Raw genomic sequence first — 27,781 nt, forward strand, 5'->3', positions numbered from 1 at the left:
GAGGCATTATAATGTTAATTAGCACCAAACAACAACAACAACAACAACAAAACATATATATAACATGTATATATGTTTTTTTTTTTTTTTGTGCCAGTATTTTAACATGAAAATACTTCAGTTTCAACAGTATGGCCAATAGTATAATACTATAGTATAGTTCAAAAGTAGTTATATTAGTTATTGGTTTTATACATATATATATATATATATATATAGTATTATACTATTATACTATTGGTCATACTGTTGAAACTGTAGTATTTTCATACTAAAATATTGGCCCCATTCACTTCCATTGTAAGTGCCTCACTCTAATCCAGATTTTTGCTTAACAAAAAAAAAAAAAGAGAGAGACAGAGACAGAGAGAGAAAGGAGGGACAATTGGAAAAAGAATTTCAGTGCTGTTTGACATTATATACATTATATATATAATGATTGAGTTGTACTGAACCCATAATATTCCTTTAATGAAAGTGAATGACTGCTAAGCAGCTGTGTTTAGTACAGCATATTCTAACTTTCAGTGTCTTAGTGTTGTGTTGTGTTGTAGAGCGAGTTGGATTGAATCTCTTGGGAAACTTTGAGCAGGTTTCACGCTGAGCTGTTTTCATTAGTGAAAGCTGACATCTGAATGCGTTCAAGTCGTGTAGTGCTTGTACACCTGACAGAATGAACGCTATACGACAGCTCCCTCGTTCATTAATGTCAAACACACACATACCTCCATGTCTGCGCTACAGCACAGTAAGCAGTGTCTAATGTTTGGCCTCACTTTCTCACCTCTATATAGATGCCAGGACACTCAGATATCAGATAGACAGACACTCACAGGCCATGCTCTTAATTGACAATCTGTGGAAGATCTGTGTGAGGTGTTTGATGTGTGAGGGAATATGGCACGGATCAGTGCTCAATCCCTGCAAAAAGTGCATCAATTAGTGAAGATTGGGAATGACACCTGGCAAATCTTTCTATCATCATGATGGCAGGAGCAAAAGGGACTAAAACAGACTTATAGCTTGTGCTTTAAAAGGTATTGTTTTCAATTTTTCTGTTAATTCATGTATTTAGTTATTTATAATTTGTTATATTTATATTGTTTTATATTTAAAAAAACATATAATTAGATTTTGTTATTTTAAATAATTTAAAAATAGAAATTGTAAAAAATGAAAGAAGTCTTTAATGCTCACTGAGGCTGCATTTATTTGGTCAAAAATAGGCTACAGTAAAACTGCAACTGTATTTTGAAATATTACATAACTAAAAAAAACTATTTTAAAATGTAATTTATTTCTGTGACGGAAAAGCAGCCATTACTCTAGTCTTCAGTGTCACACAATCCTCCAAAAATAATTCTAATATGCTGATTTCTTATTATTATCAATGCTGATTAATTTCTGTTTATTAATAGATTTGAATGGTAATTTAATTTTTTTTCCATGAATATTATTATTATTTAACAGCATTTGCATGATTCTGTAACATTACCATCATTTATTTAGTTATTTTTTAAACTGTCACTTTTGATCAATTTAATCCTGCTAAGGCTGTTGTTTGAAACTCTGGGTGAAACTCAGAGTCTATTAGTGTAAAGGACAAGGAAACTTGAGTCTGTAATGCACTTTGGAGAATGTGAAATTGGACCGAACACACAAACAATGTCTGGCTTAAAACAACAGCTGTGCAACATCTTGATTTGGCTCTCAGTCAACTTGCTATCAAAAATATTCTAATGAGTTTCAGCAAATCTAGTTTTTCATTACATGCAGTTTACATTTTACTTGATATTGACCCTCACAGAGTTCCTCGAATAGCCTAATAAATAGAGCAATGTGTACATTAGTCATCTAAACCAGCAGGTCGCAATCCTTCATTCAATTCTTCTTACTTGCGAGAAGCTTGTCGTTTACAGGATCTTGATCCCTTTTATTTTGTTCTTTGGAATTACAATCTCAACTGAGCGAACACTAAACAGTAAATGTCATGGTATGACTCGTACTGTTGTGTTTCCATCAAAAGAGCACAACAGCCTGGTAATTGTTGACGGAAGTGAGATTAGCAGGGATTTGAGATGTTCTGGCATCAGAGAAATGGCCTCGCTCGTCCAGGGTCTTTTGTATACAGCTATTGAGACACGATGAGGTTAAGATTCCCCTCGAGTTTATAAAATAAATATCAGAGAATCTGCAGAGATATAATCTTCATAAATCCATTAGGGCCTCTTTGTTTAACTCCCAAAGGGGCCGTGGCTTAATTTTCCCATGTTGGAGGCTTTGGGTAATGTCTTTTTAATGACACTTTCCAGGATCTTGTCATGAGCTGGGTCATCAAACAAATCTCCTACCCTCTCTTCCTTTTGCTCTCTGTCTTGTCAATACATAATGTTAATATTCAAGTCAAAGCGCTTTAGTAGGGGACCAAACAATTCTCAAGGGTCACATAAGCTCTTGTTCCCTGTGTGTTTGCTGAATCACACAAAAAGCCAGTTGGAAAATACTTGAGTTACAATACCGCATTCAAATCACCAAAAATGTGTGATGTGCAAAATTCTGAATTGAAGAAGTGTCTCACATTCATGTGTAGATTTTAGGGCTGTCAGTTTAATGCATTAATGAATTAGTTATAAAAAAAAATAAAAATAACGCGATTACAATATTTGAATGCAGTTAATGCACTGGCCCCGCCCCCAGACTCGTACATCATCTTACATTTCATACAGTTGACTGTTGAGAAATATGATGCAGGGCAACAACTCCATAAATGCAGTTATGCCCTAAAATTCAAGATATTTGTGCAAAAAAATGCCCCTGTGTTTTTGTCTCATATTTATATCATCATATCACAGGAGCGGCGAGAGCAATATCACACAAGTGCTGATTGTTCCGAATATCACGAGTTTAAATGTAATTTTATACAACAGTTCAGTAAATAAGAAGTTGATATTTTGTTGTATTTTAAAGCCAATATTGTCTGTTTTTGCTCAGTTTTGCAGAGAACATATAACCTTTAAAGCCAGGCAGAATTGTCTGTCTCCGAGCAGCACAGCGGTGTTTAGTTTCTAAATGAACGAATCGTGTGAATCGATGATTCAAAGTCCCATTTACTTAATTCCTGAATGAATCAGCCGTTTGAACGAATCGAATGAATGACATTTACCGCCACCTGCTGGCAGATTTAGTTTCTTATTTATAGAATCATTTAATTTATAATAATAAGAATAACAACAACAACAACAGCAATAACAATAACAATAATTAAATCATTAAAGGTATAGTTCACCACAAAAAAATACAATTCTGTCATCATTTACTCACCTTCATGTTGTTTCAAACCTTTCTTTCGTGGAACTTTACTTTAGGTATTTTGAAGTCTGTTGGTAACAAAGCTGTTTTGGTTACCGATGACTTTCATTGTGTGAACAAACAATACTGAGATGTTTCTCAAATTATCTTATTTTATGTTCCATAGTTTATGTTAGGCTGTTGTAGTGTGTAATAATTTGTTTGTTGAATCAAAGCTACAATTTGTAATGTCTAGGCCTACTTGATACTTTCTCATTTGACACAAAAATAGCTTTAAAAAATCTTTTGTGGGTATTTCCACAGTCAAATTGATCATTATTACATTTTTATTGAAATTTAAATTCTACTACGTCACCTTCAAATTCAAATTGCAATTAGGTATCCAGCTTTCTACCTTAATACAAGATTGCATATATCAAGAAAGTTCACTCATATTACTGAAAATGGGAGAATGTGGGATGCATGCTATGGCAGAATAAGTCCCGCTTTCTAAATAAAAGAGCCAATCACCAATCGGTAAAGTCATTGCATCCGTTAGAAGCTCTAGTTCGCAAACAGCCAGTGTCCTGAGATGCGTGCTCAAATAGTGTAAAAAAAAAGGATTAACAACATTTATGTGTCATTTCATGACATGTTGTCATCTGAAGTATGTTAATTAAATGTGTTAATAATAATGTGTAAGATTGAATTGATTTAAATTCAGTTCCGAATGGCGCGCAACCCTGTTAAACATAGAGAAACAGAAATCGAAGGCACAGACACCACTATAGAGATTGCATTATATTTCCAAAAATATATGTACAGTCTATTACAAAGGTTACAAAGCAAAAGAAAAAATGGTCTATGTAACAAGAAATCGTCTAGGTAAATGACCATACAGTTTCTCAACTGGGGAAAATACTTTTTTTTTGACCAATGAATACTCTCCATACTCTTGTCACAGAAAAATAAATAATAAATCGACAATTCATTTGTACTGTACATTTTTCCAACCTAAAAGAGAAAAAGAAATTAAAAATACTCTTCTAAAATGGAAACCTATTAGCTCTCTTTGGTCCTAAATGAGAAATTATGTACAACTGAAAGAGTGAGGGTGACGAGAATCAGCTGCATGTGAGATAGAAAAATATAGTGCATTTTCAATGAGCTCACTACAGAGTACTTAAGTGAAAAACAAAGAAAAAAAAACACAATTATAAATAAAATATACAAGTTTTACAGCTAGAACATGTACAAATTGTCCTCTGGTTTGTGATTACTCTGACACAATCAACAGTGCTGAACTTCTTTGGAATATTCCACTTCACTTTTTGTCTAGGTGGGCTCTCTAGCGTCTTTCGAGAAGTCTTTAATACCCTGCTGCACCGTGAACTCAATCAATCCACAGCACAAACCGTCTTGACTGAAAACTCTGCTACCATCAAACCAGAAAAGTTAAAAATGGCACAAAGCAGAAAAGGAGAAAAAATTGACAGATTTGTCATTGACCCGTAGGGTGGCCTCAATGTGGGATTGATTGAATCCAGGCGTTAATCTCAAATTGGCTCAAATTGCTGTCTCTACAAGGGCCCCGGATCCGAGCAGAGAGGGTAAGGGCCTGCGAGGGGCCCCTGGGAGGCCGGAGTGTGAGATCAGAGCGTGCAGGGAGGCTGATCTGAGTAACTGCAGCTACTGCCGAAGCTCGGGAGGTTTGTGCTGACCGAGAGCCTTTCCGCTTGCATTCAATTCAAAGGCCTGGCGTGGGCTCAATGCTGAGGTTAGCGAGATGGAAGGATAGCGGATCGGAGATGGGCCTCTAACCAGGCTACGATATGATCCGCATGAGACAAACCAGCTGGGTTCACAATGGAGACGGCGTGGTAAACGATGGCTTTTTTGAAGCGCCAACCGTTTGGCTAAATCCTCCAGTCATGCGGCGCTCCAGCGGCTCCGCCTTCGCTCTCTTTCTAATCAAGAAAAATGCCACAGGTTGGCACGGCTGTTGTGGTTAAAATGGCATTGGCTCCCCAAAATAATGAAAAACATGTTGTGTGTGTTTAAAATGTGTCAAATTAAGGTTTCATAGTAAATAAAACAAAACTACTTCAGCTCAAAGCTGAATAAAACGGTAGAGTTTTGTGGCAGCCCAGCTAATAAAAGGTCTACAGTACTCCTTAAAAGTATTTAACACTAAAATGCGTAACATTTATTTGTCAACAAAACATTCAGTTGAGCGTGGAAGGCTGTTATGGCACTAAAACTTGAGCGTAAACCTCATCTTTGAGCTCAGCACAACAAAAGGGCGGAAGAAACACACTGAAAGAGATCCTCGTATATAAATTCACCAACTCTCTTTGATCAAATTTCACAGCACTGCTGCTGATTTCCAAGCAGTACGTGAGTAAAAGTCTATACAGCACCTCAAATTATTGCTCATATTAGTCAGTCTCTCCCCAACTCAGCTGTGATCTCACAAAGTATCTAAGTACCTAAAAATAAGAGCAATAGTTGTCTTGTTTTAAGGCAGTATTACTCCTTTACACCACAACATTGTATGATTTTAAAGTCAGTCACCTGCTAGGAAACCAACTGATTCTAAACCAAAATGATACTGTTGCTGAAACAATTAAATTAAAGTAGCCTAACTTTATTTTTTTTTTTTTCATTTTTGTGTATCTTTATGGAAACATGTATTCATGGTAAATAATATCAATATTAAAAAGGACACATTCAACAACAGCACTGATCAATCCATTCATGTGGTAAATATAAACTTATAAAGAATATTGCCACTGTAATAGTTGTTCTTACATTAAAAAAACTCCACCTGAAGTGGTTAGCAATTCTCTTTGTACTAATTCACATCTGAATTGTCATGTAGGATCATAAAATATGCTTAACCGTCTACTCGGGCGGTTCTTAAACACAACCAGCCACTCTCAGGAGCTTCACGTAACCAAGCGGTGGGATATTTCTGCTTGATATAAAAGCCCGGCTCGGCCCGACTCTCTGCCAATGCTTCAGTCTGGAGAGAGCTTCATGTAAATAGTGCTGGCTGGAGAAGACAAACCTCCTCTGTCGACTTTCAGCCTCTGGTTCTGTCTCTTTCCATCCAGATGAGACGTTTTACCCTGTTGTCAGTTCCGTAACACAATCCGAGAAAACAAGCTAACACAAATCGATCGAGTAGAAGAGTAACGTCCCACATTGTCTTAATGTGGATATTACAAACCAAAGCAAATGAAATCGCTGCAAATTCACTCCTTATGAACTGGATTTGCGTGTTTTTATATTCACCCTTGATTAAAAAAAAAAAAGAAATCAGTGAAATCTATAGCAACTATGAGCAAATCAACCTTTTTTGACGATAATGACAGTCCGTACAAAGCATAAAAATTCCTCTCGAATGCTCCATCTCAATGACGTGACGAGTTCTTTAGAGCATCCAGAGGTCACTGTCCCTTTAGGATTCTCTCTCTCTTGCCTGTTTGCCTTTTCTCTCCGTCTCTTGGTTTCCAGCACCTTCGCCAAAATCCTTCGCCAATAACAAAGGAATGATTCTGTTCTGCCAGTTCTGGAAGATTAATCTCACCGCAAGGGTGCGGAAAGTTTTTTTCTTTGTTGTTGATTTGTTTTTTCATATTTTTTTGCTGTCACACACTTTGCGGTGCTGTCCTGGAGAGTTCTGGTTCATCCGACTGGGAAGGACTGCGGATGCCCATCACACTTGAACGCCTGTCCCGTGAAGATGCAGCATCTGGGCTCTCATAGTCTGTATACTGCTCATGATCTTCTTCTGATGGCCCACCAAGGAGATTCCCAAACTCATTACATCCCTAAAGCAGAAACACAACGTTCATAAATCACAGCAATGGAGCATGAAGCGCCCAAGAGGTATTTCATTACCGAAGCAAAAGGAAACTGAGAAAAGGCCATATTAACTATAACACGATGAGTCTGAGTATGAGTCAAAGAGATCTGATTAAAATGCAGCGCAATGTCAGGATGGTATTGTGAATGAGAGCTGAGGGCTGAAATTACTCCTAGAAAGATCATGCGTTTCTATAGAGCGTGACTGTGTGCAGGAAAGATCATAGCAAGGCACTCTTACTCGATAGTCATTCTAGCGACAGATTCGAGCGAGCTGTAGCCGGCAGCTGTGAAGCTGTCTATGTATCTCTCCATCTTGATGGCTTCCAACCACTCACTGACCAATCGAAAAGAGGTGAAATCTGGAGTGTTCTGGTCAAGCAGTGGGCTTATGGGTCTGAGGAAAAGAAGAGACAAATATGAGTGTTATGAAGGCACAGCACCACTATTTCTAAGTATAATACTTCTTGCATATGATACTGTCCTCAGTTGACCTTTTATGCCAAATGTACTAAACATGCTCTTTCCCCTTATTTTGTACATTTAGATTACCACTGCCATTGGCTAACATCCGTAACATGAAAACAATTCTCAGTTTGGTAAAAAAGAGGTCTAAACTGCCCAACTAATTTAAATTTCCTGGCCTACTGCTTGGCCAATGTATTATATTTCAGAATCATGCAGTATAGACAATGCTAATAATGTAAACTGTTTTGATTACTTTGGTATTTTCTTTTTTAATTTCTGAATTTTTAGAATAGCTGATACTGCTTTTAAATAATAAAAACAAACTTGGTCTGCATCCTTTGTTTTTATTTGTTTTACTGCTTGTAATTAGTTTCTTTGTCTAAATCAATTACTTGAACAACTTGAAGCTGAAAAACTGGAATGTTTACTTAATTGAGAAATATTTGAAGGCTGCATGCCATTGTTCAAGTTTAATTTGTTAATTTAATAAGCATTTTAAATAAATAGGAGGTGTTCAATAGCATAATATTCTTGCAGCGGTGTTGGAACGGAGAATAATGAAATCTCACTGGTATCCGCAAACCCTAACTCACATGGATTACAGACAAGGACACATGGTTTATTGTATTCACATTGCAGTGATTTAGTGAACTGTTGCTTTGCATTACTTGTAAAAGATGGATAGGTGGACCAAGGGCTTCTTCCCTAAGTTTTAAAGGTCATATCGTCAATGTGAGACACGGTTTCAGTTGTGATTGTAAACACACTTGCTTCCTCTGTCTAATACTACACTGGGGACTGGAGTTCCCACAAGGCTTTAAAGTCTCAAACACTCATTATGACAATTGATTTAAAGTCCTTGTTATCGAACATGAAGGCATGGAGGCTGTTTCACTTTATTGATTCCCTGGGATTTATCTTTCATCAGTAAACCCTAGCGGATAAATCAAATGCCGGACAGATGGAATTGTTCGCAAATTTACTCGCGAACCTATAAAAGGGCTCAAAGACATTGCAGGGAGGTGCAGGAGTATAAAACATAACAAGCAAATGCCATATGTCGTAAAAGCAAAGCTGGTCCATGAACAGCATCATTTTCCTTGAGCAGAGATGGATAACGGCAGGCAGTAAAAAAAAATACTGAATCCTCACCGTGTACACGTTCCCATTGGCGTTTTTAAGGTATTAGGATTGCGGATCATTTTGTCCAGGATGCCGACGATCTGGTCGAATTTGGGCCGGTCTGCTCGGTCTTTCTGCCAGCAGTCCAACATGAGCTGATGGAGGCCAGGAGGGCAGTCCATGGGGGCGGGAAGACGATATCCCTCCTCTATAGCCTTTATGACCTGCAAGATCAGAGTGAGAGATGGAAAATTTGAAAATGTGTGAAAGAAAACCAACAGCTTCAGAGACAGAGACACAAGAAGACAAGGAAAAACCGAGTAGCTTAGCCATTAGCATCCAGAACGAAATGTACACAAAGCCTGCCTGCACCTCCGGCTCTCCATTTGCTCATCCTTTAATCAGGCATCTGTAAACAGCAGCTTTGCTGGATAAATCTGTTGTGGTTCACCTCCAGCATTACAAACTACAACACAGGGAAAAGTGGGCTAACCAGATGTGATTATTCTTGCATTGGTTATTGGAGGGCACGTGAGCGCAAGAAAAGGGCACCGCTAAAACTGGATGTGAATGAGGCAAGCGCACTAAAAGCCGTCTGTTCAACAGCTGCTGGTGACTGTCATACTATCATGAGTCTATCTAATTAACTCTAGCAAACAGGGTTACGGTTTAAACCAAAGATGAACACATTGGCACTTGGGTGTCTGTGCAGTTGACTGGCTCCACATGTTGGGGTTTATGAATGTAAAGGAATCATAAAACAATAAAACCACCTGTTCTTCTACTCACTCAGCAGTTTGCGTCTAAGTTATGTGTGAATACTAAATATACAGTACCGTTCAAAAGTTTGGTGTCAGTAGGGTTGTTTTTGTTTTTTTAAAGAATATTTCTTTTTTTCAGTATGGATGCATTTAATTGATCAAAAGTGACAGTAAATGCTGTTCTTTGACCTTTATGCTGAAATAATCCTGGGAAAAAAATGAATGAAAAAAAAAATGTATCATGGTTTCCACAAAATATTAAGCAGCACTATTGTTTTCAACATTGATAATAAAAATTGTAAATAAATAAATAAATAATAATAATAATAATAATAATAAATGTTACTTGAGCACCAAATCAGCATATTATAATGCTGAAACATCATGACACTGAAGACTGGAGTAATGGCTGGTAAAAATTCAGCTTTGCCATCACAGGAATACATTTAAATCGTAATATTTCACAATATTACTGTTTTTACTGTATTTCTAATCAAATAAATGCAGCTGTGATGAGCAAAAGAGACTTTCAGAAATGTGGACTCACAACTAGCAGCTGAATCGGAGTTGACTAAACTAAACAGAGAAAAGGCTTGTCCAGATCTATGATTTTTTCCCCTCGTCTACTCCCGAGGAATAGTAGAAGCAGACTGTTTATTTTCCCCAAATCCTCATCTGCTATTCTTGTCATGTCTCTCCAAACAAGGCTTGAGCTACGGAAAGAAAAGTGTCAAAACAGAAAGAGTTGAAGAAATGTAAATATTTCCTTCTTTTTTAGCAGCCCTCAAGGAGTTGTTCGCCTCCCCCTCAAAAGGGTATAAAAACATCTGACGTTGAGCCCTGACAAGTATCAAGACTCCACTGAGGCAAATGTTCGAACCTAAAAAAATAATAACATTAAAGACTGATCCGAGCTACTAACTACTACCACTGAGAGCTAATGTTCACTAGTGAGCAGAGAATTTCAAGTCATCATTAGTCTCAGTGATAAGGACTGTTTACCTTCTCTGAGGATGTTCAAGCTTGTGTAATTTTGACAAAGAATCTGCATACACAAGACAAGTGCCTACATACAGCGGCAGATTAACAACACTTCCCCTCATACATATCGTTAGCCGTGACCATATCTGAATTTCAATCCGCTTCAACTTGAAAACCCTGCACGCATGTGATCAGAATGATGAACGGCACTTTGCTGTCCCAATTTCTTTGAGACAAAAGCTCGGCCCGCAGATCGTTCAGAAGGTTTTGCATGGCTAAGCAGATATCTTTGAATTGATTGAACTCTGCTAATGATGAATTTGGCTCGCATTATCATTTCTCATTATAAAGGTTGAAAGTGAGGCAGAATACAAAAACGAATTCTACAAGCAAAACACTCCATTCGTTTCCGCAGATCCATTAAACCTTTTAATGCTCAAAATATATCATTAAAACAAGGTCACTCATGACACCTGTGTTGATATCCAGCTAGAAAATTCAAAGTGTCAGATGTGCTTAACTGTCCTAATACATGGATACCTACAGATTTTGTTCACAGAGTAAAAATAGGCCTTTTGGTGCAAGCTGTGGTTTTACAAGACTATAAAGTAAGCTGAACGAACAAGAGAACTGTCTTTTCTTCTAAAAGTGCCTTGATGAAGTTGAAAGAATTGTAGTTTCTGACTTTTTCATTTACACCGCATGAAACGTTTGAAAGTGATCAAATATATATAATAGCTGCATTAAAAAAAACATGAACTAATGTAGAAAGAATTTAAAACAACATGATCACAGAACCAACATACTGTATGCCTTGATGCATTAGTGCAATTATAACTAATAAATTATTTTATAATTGTATATGCATTTAATTTGTATTTTATTATTTTGTACTATAATACAATTTGTAATCATTGTATAATTATATTATATATAATTTTTAAATAATTACATTCAGAAACTATTTGATTTGATTGTACAAAACATTAATCTGTACAAAAACAGTAACTTACATCTTGATTGGACATGTCCCAGTAAGGTCGTTCTCCGTAGGACATGACCTCCCACATGACGATCCCGTAGCTCCATACATCACTAGCTGATGTGAATTTACGATACTGGATGGCTTCCATTGCTGTCCACCGAACTGGGATTTTTCCACCCTGTTTAGTGAGTAAAATTCACAGTCAGTAAACTCTGCATCAACCAGAAAAAGAGTTAAAACGCACTGTATTGATGTTCAGTACCATTCTAGCATCACAATGCATCACAGACAGTATCTATATTTGTACTCCTATCTGATGCACGGATTGATTTGTTTATTCTGAGAGCGCCGTGGGCTTCCAAGGCAGGTAGGATGAGACAGCGGCTTAATTGACTCACCGTCGTTGTGTAGACAGCTTCGGGATCGTCGTCAATCACTCTGGACAGGCCGAAGTCGGACACTTTACATACGAGATTGCTGTTGACAAGGATGTTTCGCGCTGCCAGATCGCGATGGACGTAGCCCATGTCTGAGAGGTATCTCATGCCGGCTGCGATGCCGCGCAGCATTCCCACCAGCTGAATTACTGTGAACTGCCCATCATGTTTCTGTGCAAGCACAAACAGAGAAACGTTGTCTATCCATCACCAGCGCGCAACAGACACATGCTCCATCCACCACGTGGGGGGGCTGACAGTAACACGGCCAGAGAATGAGCAATGAAATGGTAAATCGCAGTGGGTGTAATGAACAGAACAGAAAAGATATTGTATTCACTGACCAGATTGTCTAGGGTGGTTTATACGTACCCTGAGGAATGCATCTAATGAGCCATTTTCCATGTATTCAATTACTATCATGACTGGTTTTCCTGAAAGAGCAAAGAACAGACTCCATTAAAGTGAAGTGCGGCCAACACACACTGTACAAAAGCAGTAATGAGAAACAATTCACAGACAATTCTACAACGCTAGATTCACTTTAGTCTGTCGTCCGGGCTTTTCATAAACCCTTTTGGAGTGTACACTCTCCAAAAATAATAATAAATGACCCTGAGCCACAAATAATATTATCCAAATTACAAGATCAAATCATAACAATATGACTTCACAACTGAACTTACGGTAAGTCATAACTCTCCGTTTAGAAGATTAATTGTACGCTTTAAATGATGATTTGTCTTGTTTAAATGTCATGTAAACACTTTAGTCTGACTGAAATCGCACGAGTCAGGTTTTTGCAAAGTCAGACTAACAGATTTAGATAATGTCATTCATCGGACTACAAATGGCCTTGTCATTTTTGATGTGTGTCCTTTCATTTCTTGACAAACCTTTGTGAAAAAGGAATACACTTTAGCATATATATATCGCTGATGTAATTAAATATACTTTAAATTCATATTAAATGCAACTAGTTAAACATTACAGTGCTTTTTTTGACCCGCTAAACACTACAGTGATTTTTTAATGTAGGATTTAAGTGCATCTTTATATGCAATTTTATAATTACTTCTATTCTCTTTGAAATATGGTTAAAATGTACTGACAAGTATTAATGTTACTGCTAGTAAAACTTGTATGTCATGTATTTAAATGTATTTGTGATTGAACATTTGTTATTAAGCTGTACTTTAGTATATTTACTTTAAATACAATATCAAATAACACTACAGTGCAAATTATGATCAATAACTTTACATGCATTTTAGTAAATTTGTCAACATATCAAAACAAACAAACAAACAAACAAAAATGAAAATTATGCCATTAATTACTCATCCTCATGTCGTTCTTTCATCTTTGTAATGCAAATTAAGATATTTTTGATGAAATCCGAGAGCTTTCTGACAGCTTTCATAGACAGCCACGGAACTGACACGTTCAAGGCCCAGAAAGGTAGTAAGAACATTGTTAAAATTGTCCATGTGACATCAGTGGTTCCTTAATTTGATGAAGCTATAAAAATACTTTTTGTGCACAAAGAAAACAAAAATAATGATTTTATTCAACAATTTCTTCTCTTCCGTGTCAGTCTTGATGTACATTCATGAGAGTACCACAACTTATTCTTGTAGCTTCATAACATTAGGGTTGAACTACTGACTATTTTAACCACGTCCTTACTACCTTTCTGGGCCTTGATTGTGTCAGTTGCATTGCTGTCTATGCAGTGTCAGAAAGTTCTTGGATTTCATCTAAAATATCTAATTTGTGACCCTGGACCACAAAACCAGTCTTAAGTCGCTGGGGTATATTTGTAGCAATAGCCAAAAATACATTGTATGGGTCAAAATGATCAATTTTTCTTTTATGCCAAAAATCATTAGGATATTAAGTAAAGATCATGTTCCATGAAGATATTTTGTAAATTTCTTACCGTAAATATATCAAAACTTCATTTTGATTAGTAATATGCATTGCTAAGAACTTCATTTGGACAACTTTAAAGGCGATTTTTGCACCCTCAGATTCCAGATTTTCAAATAGTTGTATCTCGCCAAATATTGCCCTATCCTAACAAACCATACATCAATGGAAAGCCTATTCAGCTTCCAGATTATGTATGAATCTCAATTCGAAAAATTGACACTTAAGACTGGTTTTGTCGTCCATGGTCACATTTGTGTTCCGAAGATGAACGAAAGTCTTATGGTTTTGGAACGACAAATAGTGAGTAAATAATGACAGAATTTTCATTTTTTGGGGGTGAACTATTCCTTTAAAGTACATTTTAAATCATTGTTTTAATTTTTTTTTTTTGTTTAACTTTTTTTTTTTTAAGTAAAACTTTCAATTTGATATTACAAAATGTACTTTTTAAAAGTGTACTCGTCAAGAAACAGTCATGAAAGTGAACTTAAGTGCACTTAAATACACTTAATTGACTTTTTATTTCATTGATATTATATTATCTTCAATTACAGTTTTTAAAAAACACGGTAACACTTTATTTTATATATATTCTCTATATATTCATGTGTCCTTGTTACTATTAAAATAACAATAAATTATGCATAAATGCAAGTAACCCTAAGCCAAACCCTTATCCTAACCCTAACCATATAGTAAGTACATGTAGTTAATTAATATTACTCAGTGCTTAAATGTATAATTATACTATAACAAGGACACATAAAGTATAACCAAATATACCAATATAACCACTAAAAGTGCACATTCAGTACAATTAATTACACTTTTTTTTCAAGAGAAGGAAGTCTTGTTGGTTAAGCTAGTTCTAGCATTCAAAGCTGCCCACCTCTGGTGACGACACCCTCCAGATGGACCACATTGGGGTGATCAAACTGACCCATTATGCTGGCCTCACACAAGAAGTCCGCCTTTGTTTTTCAGTATAGCCTACTTTCAGTGTTTTTATGGCCAATTTTATAATTACTTCTATTCTCTTTGAAATATGGTTAAAATGTACTGACAAGTATTAATGTTACTGCTAGTAAAACTTGTATGTCATGTATTTAAATGTATTTGTGATTGAACATTTGTTATTAAGCTGTACTTTAGTATATTTACTTTAAATACAATATCAAATAACACTACAGTGCAAATTATGATCAATAACTTTACATGCATTTTAGTAAATTTGTCAACATATCAAAACAAACAAACAAACAAACAAAAATGAAAATTATGCCATTAATTACTCATCCTCATGTCGTTCTTTCATCTTTGTAATGCAAATTAAGATATTTTTGATGAAATCCGAGAGCTTTCTGACAGCTTTCATAGACAGCCACGGAACTGACACGTTCAAGGCCCAGAAAGGTAGTAAGAACATTGTTAAAATTGTCCATGTGACATCAGTGGTTCCTTAATTTGATGAAGCTATAAAAATACTTTTTGTGCACAAAGAAAACAAAAATAATGATTTTATTCAACAATTTCTTCTCTTCCGTGTCAGTCTTCGATGTACATTCATGAGAGTACCACAACTTATTCTTGTAGCTTCATAACATTAGGGTTGAACTACTGACTATTTTAACCACGTCCTTACTACCTTTCTGGGCCTTGATTGTGTCAGTTGCATTGCTGTCTATGCAGTGTCAGAAAGCTCTTGGATTTCATCTAAAATATCTAATTTGTGACCCTGGACCACAAAACCAGTCTTAAGTCGCTGGGGTATATTTGTAGCAATAGCCAAAAATACATTGTATGGGTCAAAATGATCAATTTTTCTTTTATGCCAAAAATCATTAGGATATTAAGTAAAGATCATGTTCCATGAAGATATTTTGTAAATTTCTTACCGTAAATATATCAAAACTTAATTTTTGATTAGTAATATGCATTGCTAAGAACTTCATTTGGACAACTTTAAAGGCGATTTTTTTGCACCCTCAGATTCCAGATTTTCAAATAGTTGTATCTCGGCCAAATATTGCCCTATCCTAACAAACCATACATCAATGGAAAGCCTATTCAGCTTCCAGATTATGTATGAATCTCAATTTCGAAAAATTGACACTTAAGACTGGTTTTGTCGTCCATGGTCACATTTGTGTTCTGAAGATGAACGAAAGTCTTATGGTTTTGGAACGACAAATAGTGAGTAAATAATGACAGAATTTTCATTTTTTGGGGGTGAACTATTCCTTTAAAGTACATTTTAAATCATTGTTTTAATTTTTTTTTTTTTTTTACTTTTTTTTTTTTAAGTAAAACTTTCAATTTGATATTAAAAAATGTACTTTTTAAAAGTGTACTCGTCAAGAAACAGTCATGAAAGTGAACTTAAGTGCACTTAAATACACTTAATTGACTTTTTATTTCATTGATATTATATTATCTTCAATTACAGTTTTTAAAAAACACGGTAACACTTTATTTTATATATATTCTCTATATATTCATGTGTCCTTGTTACTATTAAAATAACAATAAATTATGCATAAATGCAAGTAACCCTAAGCCAAACCCTTATCCTAACCCTAACCATATAGTAAGTACATGTAGTTAATTAATATTACTCAGTGCTTAAATGTATAATTATACTATAACAAGGACACATAAAGTATAACCAAATATACCAATATAACCACTAAAAGTGCACATTCAGTACAATTAATTACACTTTTTTTTCAAGAGAAGGAAGTCTTGTTGGTTAAGCTAGTTCTAGCATTCAAAGCTGCCCACCTCTGGTAACGACACCCTCCAGATGGACCACATTGGGGTGATCAAACTGACCCATTATGCTGGCCTCACACAAGAAGTCCCGCCTTTGTTTTTCAGTATAGCCTACTTTCAGTGTTTTTATGGCCACCGACACGTCCCTCTTTCCTGGCAGCTTCAGTCGTCCGCTGCACACCTCTCCAAACTCTCCTGTGAAGCACACAACCACCCGCAAGCTGAGTTCCAGAGATCCGGGCCACGTTTGACACCATTGCATGTACCTGTGCTGCTTCATACATATCAGTCACACCAGCTGCAGAATTCAGCATTATATGATGCTATGCATCAGTACACAGGGGAGTGCAACCAAGAGAGCAGATAATTGGATATGCTATATAGAGGACACGCTAACACACTTATACGGTTTGTAACTAAACGCGATGCGGCAGCAATTCATCAATGGCGATGCATTTATGTGCATCCTGGCCTTAAGAGAAGACATATTAATTATAAACCAATCCTACAGCAGCGCTATCAATAACAAGGGGCCAGAGAGATGCTCAGGCCGCTATCGAGAGTGTAAATATTTGGTTGTCATTGTGATAAATGAGAGAGGTGTGTGACTAAAGCGAGGCAGCGGAGAAGACAAGGGAAGAGCTCACCTGCACCGATAACCCTCTCAATCTTAATGCAAGAGGCATCCAGCTCCTTTGCGAACTGATGGACAGCCCTGTTCGGGTCCTCGTAGGTTTCAGGGTCAATGTAGGTTTTGGTGCCTGGAAATTTAACTGTAGAAGGGTAAGAGGATTACTGTTACGATTAAATATGCATGCCGCACACACACAGAGCCCCTGATGGACGGATGCGATTACTGGAGGGTAGAGGCGCGGGGCTGTGGGCTAAACAGCATACTGTGATGGAAGATAGCATGTCAAAAGGTCTCTTTCATCAAATAATAAAACCTATGCTTTTATTTTTCCCACATATTTCATGAAAGCGCTATTATATTTTCTTGTTAACCTTCTCACAATGGAGCCGAAAGGGTATTAGCCGTACAGCATGGCAGCAGCATTCGTAGCTGTCACTCATTGGATAATGGGTTTCAGAAGACTGAACTATTAGTTTGAATGCCGAGAAAGAACATTTCACTGCATATGACCATGAAACTAACAGTTATTACAAACACAAAACTATTCTTCTTCTTTTTTGTCTTCTTAACATTAATACTATTAGCAGTTATCAATGTTAAGTTTGATTATTTTTATTATTCATAGTAAAAAAAATAATAATAATAATAAAAAAATATATATATATATATATATATATGTGTGTGTGTGTGTGTGTGTGTGTGTATATATATATATACAGTATTAACATCAATATCATTAATAGATATCAATGTTATTATAAATATTTTTAATAATGCCATTGATTTAATTACTTATTCACTGTAAAAACTATTATTATTTTTAATAGTAAAATATTTAATTATATAAAATAACAACATTCAACAATTATAGTACTATTATTAACAGTATTAATTATTCATATATTATTAATAATTGTTATTATGAATTATTGTAATAATAACATTAATTAATTAATTATTCATTGTAAAAGCTATTATTATAGTTTAATATATCATATATTTAATAGTAAATATATAAAATATTAAATTAAAAACAACAATACAACAATTATAGTATTATTACTATTAGCAGTATTAATTATTAACACAGTATTAATAATTATTATTAGGAATTATTCTAATAATAACACTTAATTAATTATGCATTGTAAAACTATTATTATTATTATTATTAATAATAATATTTTAATATATAAAATATAATATTTAAAAACAACAACATTCAGCAATTATAGTATTATTATTAACATAATTAATTATTATTAAGATATTAATAACTGTTATTATGAATTCACCACTAATTAATGAATTGTATTATTAATTATTTATAATAAATATTTTTATTGTTAATAAATTATCTATTTCAATAACTATTTTAATAAAATTATTAATAAAACGCTAATTATATTAATACATTATAAAGCCCTCTTAGCAATATTTGACTTTCTTTTATCTATATACAACAATTTAGGCCCAATTAATGTGTTCAACCAGTTTTACTATCTAATCAAATCCTATAATTACATTGCTACCTGTCAACTTCAACATTAAGCTCAATTTAATGAGATGCAAAAACTAATAGGCTACATCACGCTGGGATGAAAACGACTAAAATGGACTGTTGCTAACGAGTAATTAAATTACTAATTTGCAACAAAAGCAATGTCGAGGACCAGAGAGAGAGCTTTTTCCCAATATCCCCCAGCTCCTTCATGGCCGTGTCGGCCTACGCGACGACATAAGCAAACGGGCGGCATTGTGCTCCACTCATATGCTACGACAGCTGATATTTCCCTTCTTCTCGCCTGCTATAATTGCTTCGTCCATCTAGGCTGTCAGTAAATCTGATAGAACATGTTTATCACTGCTGCCCGCACAACACGAGCAACAAATTGGGCGTACGAGTACGGCGCACACCTTATCTGCCTTTTGTCAAAGCAGCCAGCATCTTGTGCTTTTGCACAGCCGAGCAGGTTCTCTTTATAAGCAGATGTTGTCTGTAGCGTCTGGTGCTGTTTTTGGCAAGGCTGCACGGCGGCGAGAATATGGCAGTCTGTAAGCCTTAGCGTGTGGGCAAGAACGCTAGCGAGGTTGAGCTGCCCCTGTACAAGCAAGCTGTGCCACCTTGAACCTTTGTTTCCAAATCAGCAGTTTGCCTACAGCACTGATCATTAGCAGAGCAAGTCTAGGGAGGCCGTCGCCAGCGCTATCTCCAGGGGCTTCATTAGGGACTGCTGAGAGAAAACATCTTACTGGCCGAGAGGCCTGGGTGCAGGGGTTCAGAATCCAGAAAAGTCAAGCACCTAGAGGAACATCGTAACGCTGACAGCTCTGAAAGCTCTCTTTAGATGAAGATCTGGATGTTTCTGTAGGGTTATGGCCTAGCTTTTACACCATAGGCGATGCTAGACAAGTTCTGTGATTATGTAACAGTTTAGAACATCGACTGTGGGTCCATACAGTTATTGGTGGACATAGACAGAATATTTAGATTTTTTATTAGGATAGGACAGTATATATTGACAGGAAACAAGGTGAGAAAGATAGGGGGGAAATGATTGGGAGAGGACCGCGAGATGAGGCTCAAACTCGGGTCACCCAAAGCGCAAAAGGCGCTATGTATAGGCTCACTGTCCATGAGGCTATCGGCACCAACAAACACTGGTTTTAAGGGGGAAAAAAGTGTAATGGATTTGCTTTCTCATCTCTTAAATAGCAGTCCATTATTTTATTAACAAAGTAGTATAGATCAGGCTTATTATACTACTTAAGGGGAGATTCACAGCTGGAAAGATGGGCTTTTAGTAAAACTTGGCTGTCAATGCAGGAGAAACATGAAAACATTTGTGAAATCGAAGCTACGTGACTAGAGAAAACAGAGAAAAAGGGCCGTGGTGTTTGGCATTTATCCAACGGTCTGTGGGTGGAGGTCTAAAAATGTGAAAGTTTGATCTGTAGTAGTTTTAAGAAAACTCCCGAAGTGGTCAAAAGTCAGCAAAAGTTGTCAGCAAAAGTCTGCTAGATGCAAAATCTTATATAAAAATTATATGTATTATTATATAAACATGTATTATAATTATATTTCTACAAATATTTATTCAAAGTTGCAACAAACTTAGCAACTAACTGAAATAGAGTAAGTTGATGCGCTAAAACTATATATATAACATATACATATAAAGCACTACAATTTAGTAAAACTAAAATTTAAATTAAAACTGAAAATATAAAAATATAAGCAAATTCAAAATATGAATACAAACTATAGTCTATAAAAACAATTAAAATGACACTGCTATAGATTAATAATTACAGACATGAAATAATTGAAATAAATAATAAATGACATAATTACATGAAAACAATTATTAATCAGAATGTCGATGTCGGTACATCCCTACTCTTATTGCTAGCTGAAAGCATTAAACTAAAAAGCAAATGTTCAAGATATTTCATCAAAACTGGAGCTCATGAGAGGGTACAGCTGTAACGGTTGACCAGAACATGATCAATGATGTACAGCGTGGCTCAGTCCTGCTCCTCCCCTCCTGTAGAGTTTAGTTCCAGTCCTGCTTTAACACACCTGCCTGTAATTTTCAAGTGTGAGCCCGAAGACCTTGATTAGCTGGTTCAGGTGTTTGATTAGAGTTGGAACTAAACTCTGCAGGACGGTTCTCCAGGAGCGCGGCTGAGCACCACTGATGAGCGTGTGTATAATGAGCTGATGAAAGCTGGCACTCACATTGAAAGTAGAGCTCCTCGTCCCCTTCCTGATCGGCCTTACTGTAGCCGCAGTGTCTACACAGGGAACAAAAAGAAACTAATTAAAGGCCTGCAGTGACCAGATGTATGATTTCAAACATAACAGGGCTATTGAGGGCAATACACCTCAGCTAAACCTGAAGAAATGGTGAAATCGGAAATGTTAATCAGAATGTTTTTCTTGAAACGGAATAGAAATGCCATGAATTCCTGTTCCGTTCTGTTCCAAGCTATGGGTTTTGAGATAAATTAATCAATTAGATGATTTTTCTTTTCTTTTTTGTGTTTGTGCTGGCAAATTGTCTTTCAGAATGAATAGGTTTAGGAAAAATAAACACTGAGAATAAGTAAATGATCTGCAATCTGGAATTTCTGGAAATTATCTTGCTAGCTGATGACTGGAAATAACTCCATAATGAATTTAACTGATATGGAATACCAAAGCATTCAGAGCATTCAGTGCTAATGGACATGCAGGAGAGCAATAGGTGATTGTGAAGGATTCATGGGAATTAGTTTACTCCAGTAATATGACAAACACCATGAGTGAAGTTTTCAGATGGAAAAACACTGGCGATCTTGATTCAACCATGACAAACAGATAAAAAAGGTGAGACTGAGAAGGGAGGATTTGCAGTTGTGAATCCCATTCTGGGTGTATGCTAGCAGCATGAGCTTGCGAGGGGGAAAATGCATCAGAGGTCACATTTCCACAGTGTACAACATGATGGTGGGTGGGTGTGATCACACGCAAGTGGGCGAGGGTGTGAACTCCACAGCTATGGTGGCCTTTGAGGGACAGAAAGGCAAACTGAGAGAGCGTACGAGACTCACAGTAGCGGAGAGTCAATGGGGGCCGCGAGAGCGTACCTTCTCCCTATGATGAAACCGAACACCATGAAAACCAGGATGATGGTACCGGCTACTGCCACCACCGCAATGATGATGACTGGATTCTGCTCACTAGATATGACTGTAGCTGCAATTAAATCACAAATAAACACAAGATGTCAATTGTAGTCCTGTAAGTTTGTTTATAAAATATAGGATTTCACAATATATTGGTACCACGTTGTTAACATTTTTTTTTTTAATGTATCATTTTGTTTTAATATTTAATGTTCATTTCCCTTTTCTTTTCTGTCATCTAACATTCAATAACTAAAATGTTATTGAATGTAATTTTTAGCAAATTCAAAATTAATATCCATTTTCATACAAATGCGTTGGGATGCATAAATTCACTTGTTGAAGTAAAATATTTAAAAATATATTTTTTAGAAAGATAGGTCGAAAAAAAAATGTAGTTCAATTTTGGACACGTTATACTATTTCATTCCTTTGCTTTAATTTAGTTAAATCGTGGCAACAATTTAATTAAAACCAGGGAACAAATTCATAATTTCTTTGAACAAATCAGTATAACGTGACCACGGTTTACCAAAACTAAATAATACATTGTGAGAATCAACTAATAAATCATAAGAACAGATTCTTCACAATTTCTGCTTTTTTCCCCAAATCATGTAGCCTATAGGCCCGGGTGTACTTCACTTTCCGCGTTCCGTTCCGTCTCGCGCACAGCCGTGCCCACGCAGCTTTCAAAGTATACTCAACCACGCATGGACGAGCTCGACACATGCGCAGTACCACTTACTTGACTTGTATACTTTAGCCTTAACTATTTTGTTACAAAAAATTTCTATTTCAAATAAAAGCTGTTCTTTTAAACTTTCTATTCAAAGAAAAAAATATCACTGTTTCTGTTATAATAAAAGATGTTTCTTGACCACCAAATTATCAATTTGCAATTATGATTGGAGTGATGACAGCAGACAATTCAGCTTTACCATGACAGGAAAACAATCACATTTTAAAATTACAAATTAACAGAAAATAGTTATTTTAAATTGTAACAATATTTTATGAGATTATTGTTTTTATTATATTTTTGATCAGATTAATGCAGCATGTCATGTGTTGGGCTCTGTGGTTTTTAGTGTTTTATTTCAAATTTATTTACACAAAATAATATAGACTTTTAATCAGCCATTTAATGATCTGTTTACTGGAATCATTCAGAATTGTAATATTTGTGCATTCCTGATTAATTATTTGGTAGAAGGGGCAGTAGAATAGCTTAAAGCAAAGCTCCATTGAAAAAGCATGGGACGGTTGTAACCCCCTTTTCGTCCTCTCTCTGCTGCGAGGAGGGGCTGGCTCTATTTTAGGGTCTCGCTGAGTGCACGGTTCTACTGTTTCTGAAAGTGGGCTTAATAGTCCCAGATGGTAATACAGTGGCCTGCATTTGAAACAATGACACATTCAGGTTGGATTGTTTCTCATTAGGTTTGTTTCTCCGAATTGAAAATACTGCGCTCATTGACCAACATCTTATCGAAAATACACAATGTCTTAGGAACAGTCTGGGTCAGAGATTTTATCAGGAAGAAACTGGACCTTGCCTTTAAGTGTAATCGGATAGATCCTAATACAAAACCTTGCTAATTTAGAGCTACACTAGCATGCCCGATTAACAAAAAATGGATTCAGAAATAGCTCAAAATAGCCGTTTCACATACTGTTTCGCTCACCAGATCCAGTGGATTCTTCCTTGGTGGTGACCTCTACTCTGGGACCGAAAGTGCCGTATCCTGCGGCGGTGAATGCTCGGATCTGAAAGATGTACGCTGTGCTTGGCTTCAGATTATTGACTGTGGCTGAAGTAGACTTTGACTTCACGGTGGAGTAAATGCGATCCTTCTGGTCCTTTAGGTTCAAAAGAAGAAAACAAAATAACAATCTTGTCACAGGGTATCAAAAGCACAAATTGTACAAATTCTTTACAGAGAGGAGTGGTTACGCTGAAGTGTTTGGCAGTGAGTACTGGAGCATTTGGCCTTTTTCACATGCAAAGAGTTCAAGCAGAGGCAATATCACAGTATTTCATCCGTAACCTAGGTAACCAGAAGCAAGCTGTTTGCAAGGAGCCGGTGCTTCATTTACAATCGGAATGTCAAAGAGAGCTTGAGGAAACACAAACACATGCACACCCACACAGAGTATACGGCTGATCCCAATTTGCATGCTATCCATCCTATATAGTACGCAAGGTTAAGATTAGTGTGTCCCAATGATATGCAAAAGATGTCTGTTCTATTTTTAGTAGAATTTTTTCGCCATGCTTTTTTTGGTTAATATTGCCCACACCCATTTGCACACACACACACACACACAAAGGAAGCAGTTTGTACCGGTTTACTACTACAGCTTTTTTTTTTTTTATGTTTGAAACTAATTCATTTATAATAAATTTAGTTATTTTCAGATAATGTTAAGAATAATTCATAATAATAAGAATAAAACTGAAAAAATCAGTTCTCTACTTTAAATGTTTGAAATGTATTAAGATAATGAATTTAGTTATAAAACTAGCTAAAACTTTAACATAATGCTAAAAACACATGCTAAGAGCAAACATAAAATCCATCTTTGTTCATTTCAACCTTAAAGTAAAAAAAAAAACTAAAAAAAAAAAACTACAATAACAAAATGAATAAGGTAATTTTCAGATAAGTGAGAAATAAATTGTAAGGTATAAAGTCAGAGAAACAAGCAATTGTGAGATACAACAGTGGCAATTATCAAAAAATAAAGTTGCAATTAATTGAATAATTAATTAATTAATTATACAAATTAGATAAAGAGACAATTACAAGATTGAGACTGAGATATCACATTGAGATATTGTGATTATATAAATGAGTTACAATTCTGAGAAAAAAAAAGTAAAAATTACATGAAGTACAGTAACAATTTTGAGATATAAACTCATAAAGAAAGTCACTGCTGTCAAAACCTTGGGGTCAGTAAGACTTTTTTTTAAATAAATGAATACTTTTATAAAACAAGGAAAAACACATCTGAGGTGATACTGAGCCGAGGTGAAATAAATTATGTGTGTTTGTGTTCATGTTTTTTTGGGAGTACAATTCTGATTAATGTTTTAGTGGCGGCGTGTGCGTGCCTGCAAGGGATTGTTTTTGGGTTGTTTTTCATTGAACAGATGCTCAGGTACAGTACCAGACGAAGTCTGGTGTGTGTGTGTTTCTCAAGTGGTCTTAGACTTGTACGAGTGTGGCTGTGGTAAACTGAGACGGTCATGTGTATGTTTGTGTGGGATTGGTGAAGGATGTCAGTCTAATTAAAATATTATGAGTGTCTCATTCATTATAGCAATTAGAGGGGAAGGATCCACTCAGACCGGAGCATTTGACTGCAAGTTTCGTGCATAGACAATGCAAATCATGAAAAAGAAGAAAATACAGGATAGGACGGGTTGCATGGGAATAGGGATGCTGATAGACAGGTAGACACACAGTCGTTGTCTCTCTCTGTCTTTCATTTTGTGAAACACACAGACATATATTCATTAATAGCTTATGCTCTGGAGCAGGTGGTGTGTACTCACTTTCTCATAGTACTTGATCTCATATTCGGTGATGACGCCATTGGGCTGCTCTGGTTCCTGCCAGGAGAGCTGAACGCTGTGCTGCTGAACTCGCTCCTTTATCACCTCACTCACTTGAGATGGGGCTGAAAGAAAGAAAACAGGAAAGATACTGACTTTTAGTAATTCAACTAGTACAATTAAAAACAAAATAGTAATTGACATCCATAGTAAAAAAAGAAATATATTTAAAACTTTATTTCATACTAAGTATAGTTCAAATCTATTAACATAGTTACTGACAGCGCTCGAGACTTACTGATATAACAATTCAAACTCCAAACTTTATTTGGAGTTCTACTTGTACACAATGCACATTTCTTAATATTAAGCCTAACATGTGTTTTAATGTCAGATGAGGATTGTATGATCTTTGAATAATATCAGTCTTGCATCAGTCAATGCAAGATATTTAAATTGTACCTAAAGTATGCTTATAAAACTTCTGCTTTAGCACAATTAAATATACTTCAGTATATCTTTAGTTGGACTTCAGCACTACTTCTGCACAATTAAAGTGCATTAAGTGCATGATTATTTGTTCCAATTTAGCAGACTTTAAATATAGCAGTTTAGTATACCAAAAGTACAATTGCAGATTATTTTATTAAGCACATAAATAGTTAAATGTATTTGTAGTATACTTAGTATGAAATAAATGTATTTCAAAAACATTTTAGTATTTACTATATTTTTCACTAGGGATTTCATGCATTTTCTTTCTTTCTTTATTTAATTAATTGATTCATTGATCTCTACAAAGCTTAAAGGAATAGTTCACCCCAAAATGAAAATGTTGTCCTCATTTACTCACCCTCATGTCGTTCCAAACCTGTGTAAGTCTCTTTTTTTATGTTGAACACAAAAGAAGATATTTTAAAGCATTTTGAAGAACCAAACAGTTGTTGATTACATAATGTGGGCCATCAACTGCTTGATTACCAGCATTCTTCAAAATATCTTCTTTTGTATTCAACATATGAAAGAAACACATATAGGTTTGGAATGACATGAGAGTGAGCAAATAATGACAAAATTGTCATTTTTGAGTGAACTATCTCTTTAATATTTCATATTTTTATTGATTTACATTTAATACTTACAATATAAAGCTACATTAATGTAAACTTTAAAAAAAATAATAATAATAACAGGAAGCCAAATAATTACCAATATTTAAGATAATGCGTTAAACACTTGTTAACAAAAACATATCAATAATAGGGAACAATATTACTTATAGTATTAGATGGTGTTTGGATAAAACAACCTAAGGCAAATCAACCTCATACTGAGCGAACAGCACCTTAATATATTCATATACGCATAAAAAACCTATTCCCTTGCTTTAATGCAAATTCAGTACCTGGCTGGCACAAATGCACACAGACAGAATCTTGTGTCACTACTGCTCCTGCTGATGAATATTCACTTGGTGGCTGCTAAATGTTTACACCTCATAATGGAAATTTCAATTACTGAGCAAACAGCAGAAGACAGCCTTATCCCAGTTAGAGTAAAACTGCAACGTCTGGCTTATGAATGTCAATTAAGTCAAATTAATTCTGCCGACACATGCGGAAGCGCATTTTAGAGAAATGTTCCCTAACCCCGCCATTGACTTTCCCGGCGTCTCATGTATTCCCTCCCTTTAGCACCACTTCCTGATCCACGTGTGCCTCCTATACAGTTTCTTCTCCAGTGTGCCATAATTTTCTTTAAATTACAAAGTTATTGCACACTTTGTACGTTGACTCGGTATACTATTTCCAAATGCTGTGTGAATTAAAACGAGAAGCTTGTGGCTAACCCAAATTAAATTCCTTGTTTTTAATAACTTCAGAAATAAGATCCGTTCGAAGGTAACCTTCGAATAAGGACGTTCTGGAAGAAGTGCATGGAAATGTAGCGTTCATGCATACGCCATTAATGAGTGTCCATTCTCAACGGACGTCTGTTAAAGTAAGAAAAGACTTTCCTCAAGTAGAAGGGAAGAGAAACGAGAATTAGGCTTCGGGAGGAATTTAACTCAGGAGAGAGCGAGAGAAGCGGTCACGTCTCCGTATCCTGCCCAGTGATCCGTCGAGGGCAAAGTTTCAAGGTCACAACCTCATTTGACCCGGAATTTTGTTTTGCGCTGACCTCGTGGTAATGAGCGATCCAGGATTAAAACCTCATTACAGGACCACGGATGGCAGCACAGATCCAAAACCGCAACAGTCAGATTGTGTTTTGACATATCTAGTGTAATCCAAC

At 35.9% G+C, this 27,781-nt stretch overlaps 1 protein-coding gene across 3 annotated transcripts in view; it reads right to left on the reverse strand.

The window, feature by feature from the left end:
* Positions 1 to 3,750: 3,750 nt before the first annotated feature.
* Positions 3,751 to 27,781, reverse strand: part of epha7 (eph receptor A7) — an 83,259-nt gene continuing 59,228 nt past the window's right edge. The window contains exons 6-17 of one of the 3 annotated variants that reach the window (XM_058755676.1): positions 25,487 to 25,611; positions 23,598 to 23,784; positions 21,886 to 21,994; positions 20,996 to 21,051; positions 17,267 to 17,380; positions 16,629 to 16,814; positions 12,285 to 12,346; positions 11,874 to 12,083; positions 11,504 to 11,653; positions 8,779 to 8,972; positions 7,400 to 7,555; positions 3,751 to 7,124 (exon numbers count right to left, since the gene is read on the reverse strand). In XM_058755676.1, the coding sequence (XP_058611659.1) occupies positions 7,010 to 7,124; positions 7,400 to 7,555; positions 8,779 to 8,972; positions 11,504 to 11,653; positions 11,874 to 12,083; positions 12,285 to 12,346; positions 16,629 to 16,814; positions 17,267 to 17,380; positions 20,996 to 21,051; positions 21,886 to 21,994; positions 23,598 to 23,784; positions 25,487 to 25,611 (1,664 nt within the window). In that variant the 3' untranslated portion in view covers positions 3,751 to 7,009. Of the gene's footprint in view, positions 7,125 to 7,399; positions 7,556 to 8,778; positions 8,973 to 11,503; positions 11,654 to 11,873; positions 12,084 to 12,284; positions 12,347 to 16,628; positions 16,815 to 17,266; positions 17,393 to 20,995; positions 21,052 to 21,885; positions 21,995 to 23,597; positions 23,785 to 25,486; positions 25,612 to 27,781 lie in introns of all 3 variants that reach the window. The other 2 variants (XM_058755674.1, XM_058755675.1) reach the window with 2 other exon arrangements.

The sequence above is a fragment of the Onychostoma macrolepis genome, chromosome 20 (genome assembly GCF_012432095.1).
Source record: "Onychostoma macrolepis isolate SWU-2019 chromosome 20, ASM1243209v1, whole genome shotgun sequence".
Lineage (NCBI taxonomy): Eukaryota > Metazoa > Chordata > Actinopteri > Cypriniformes > Cyprinidae > Onychostoma > Onychostoma macrolepis.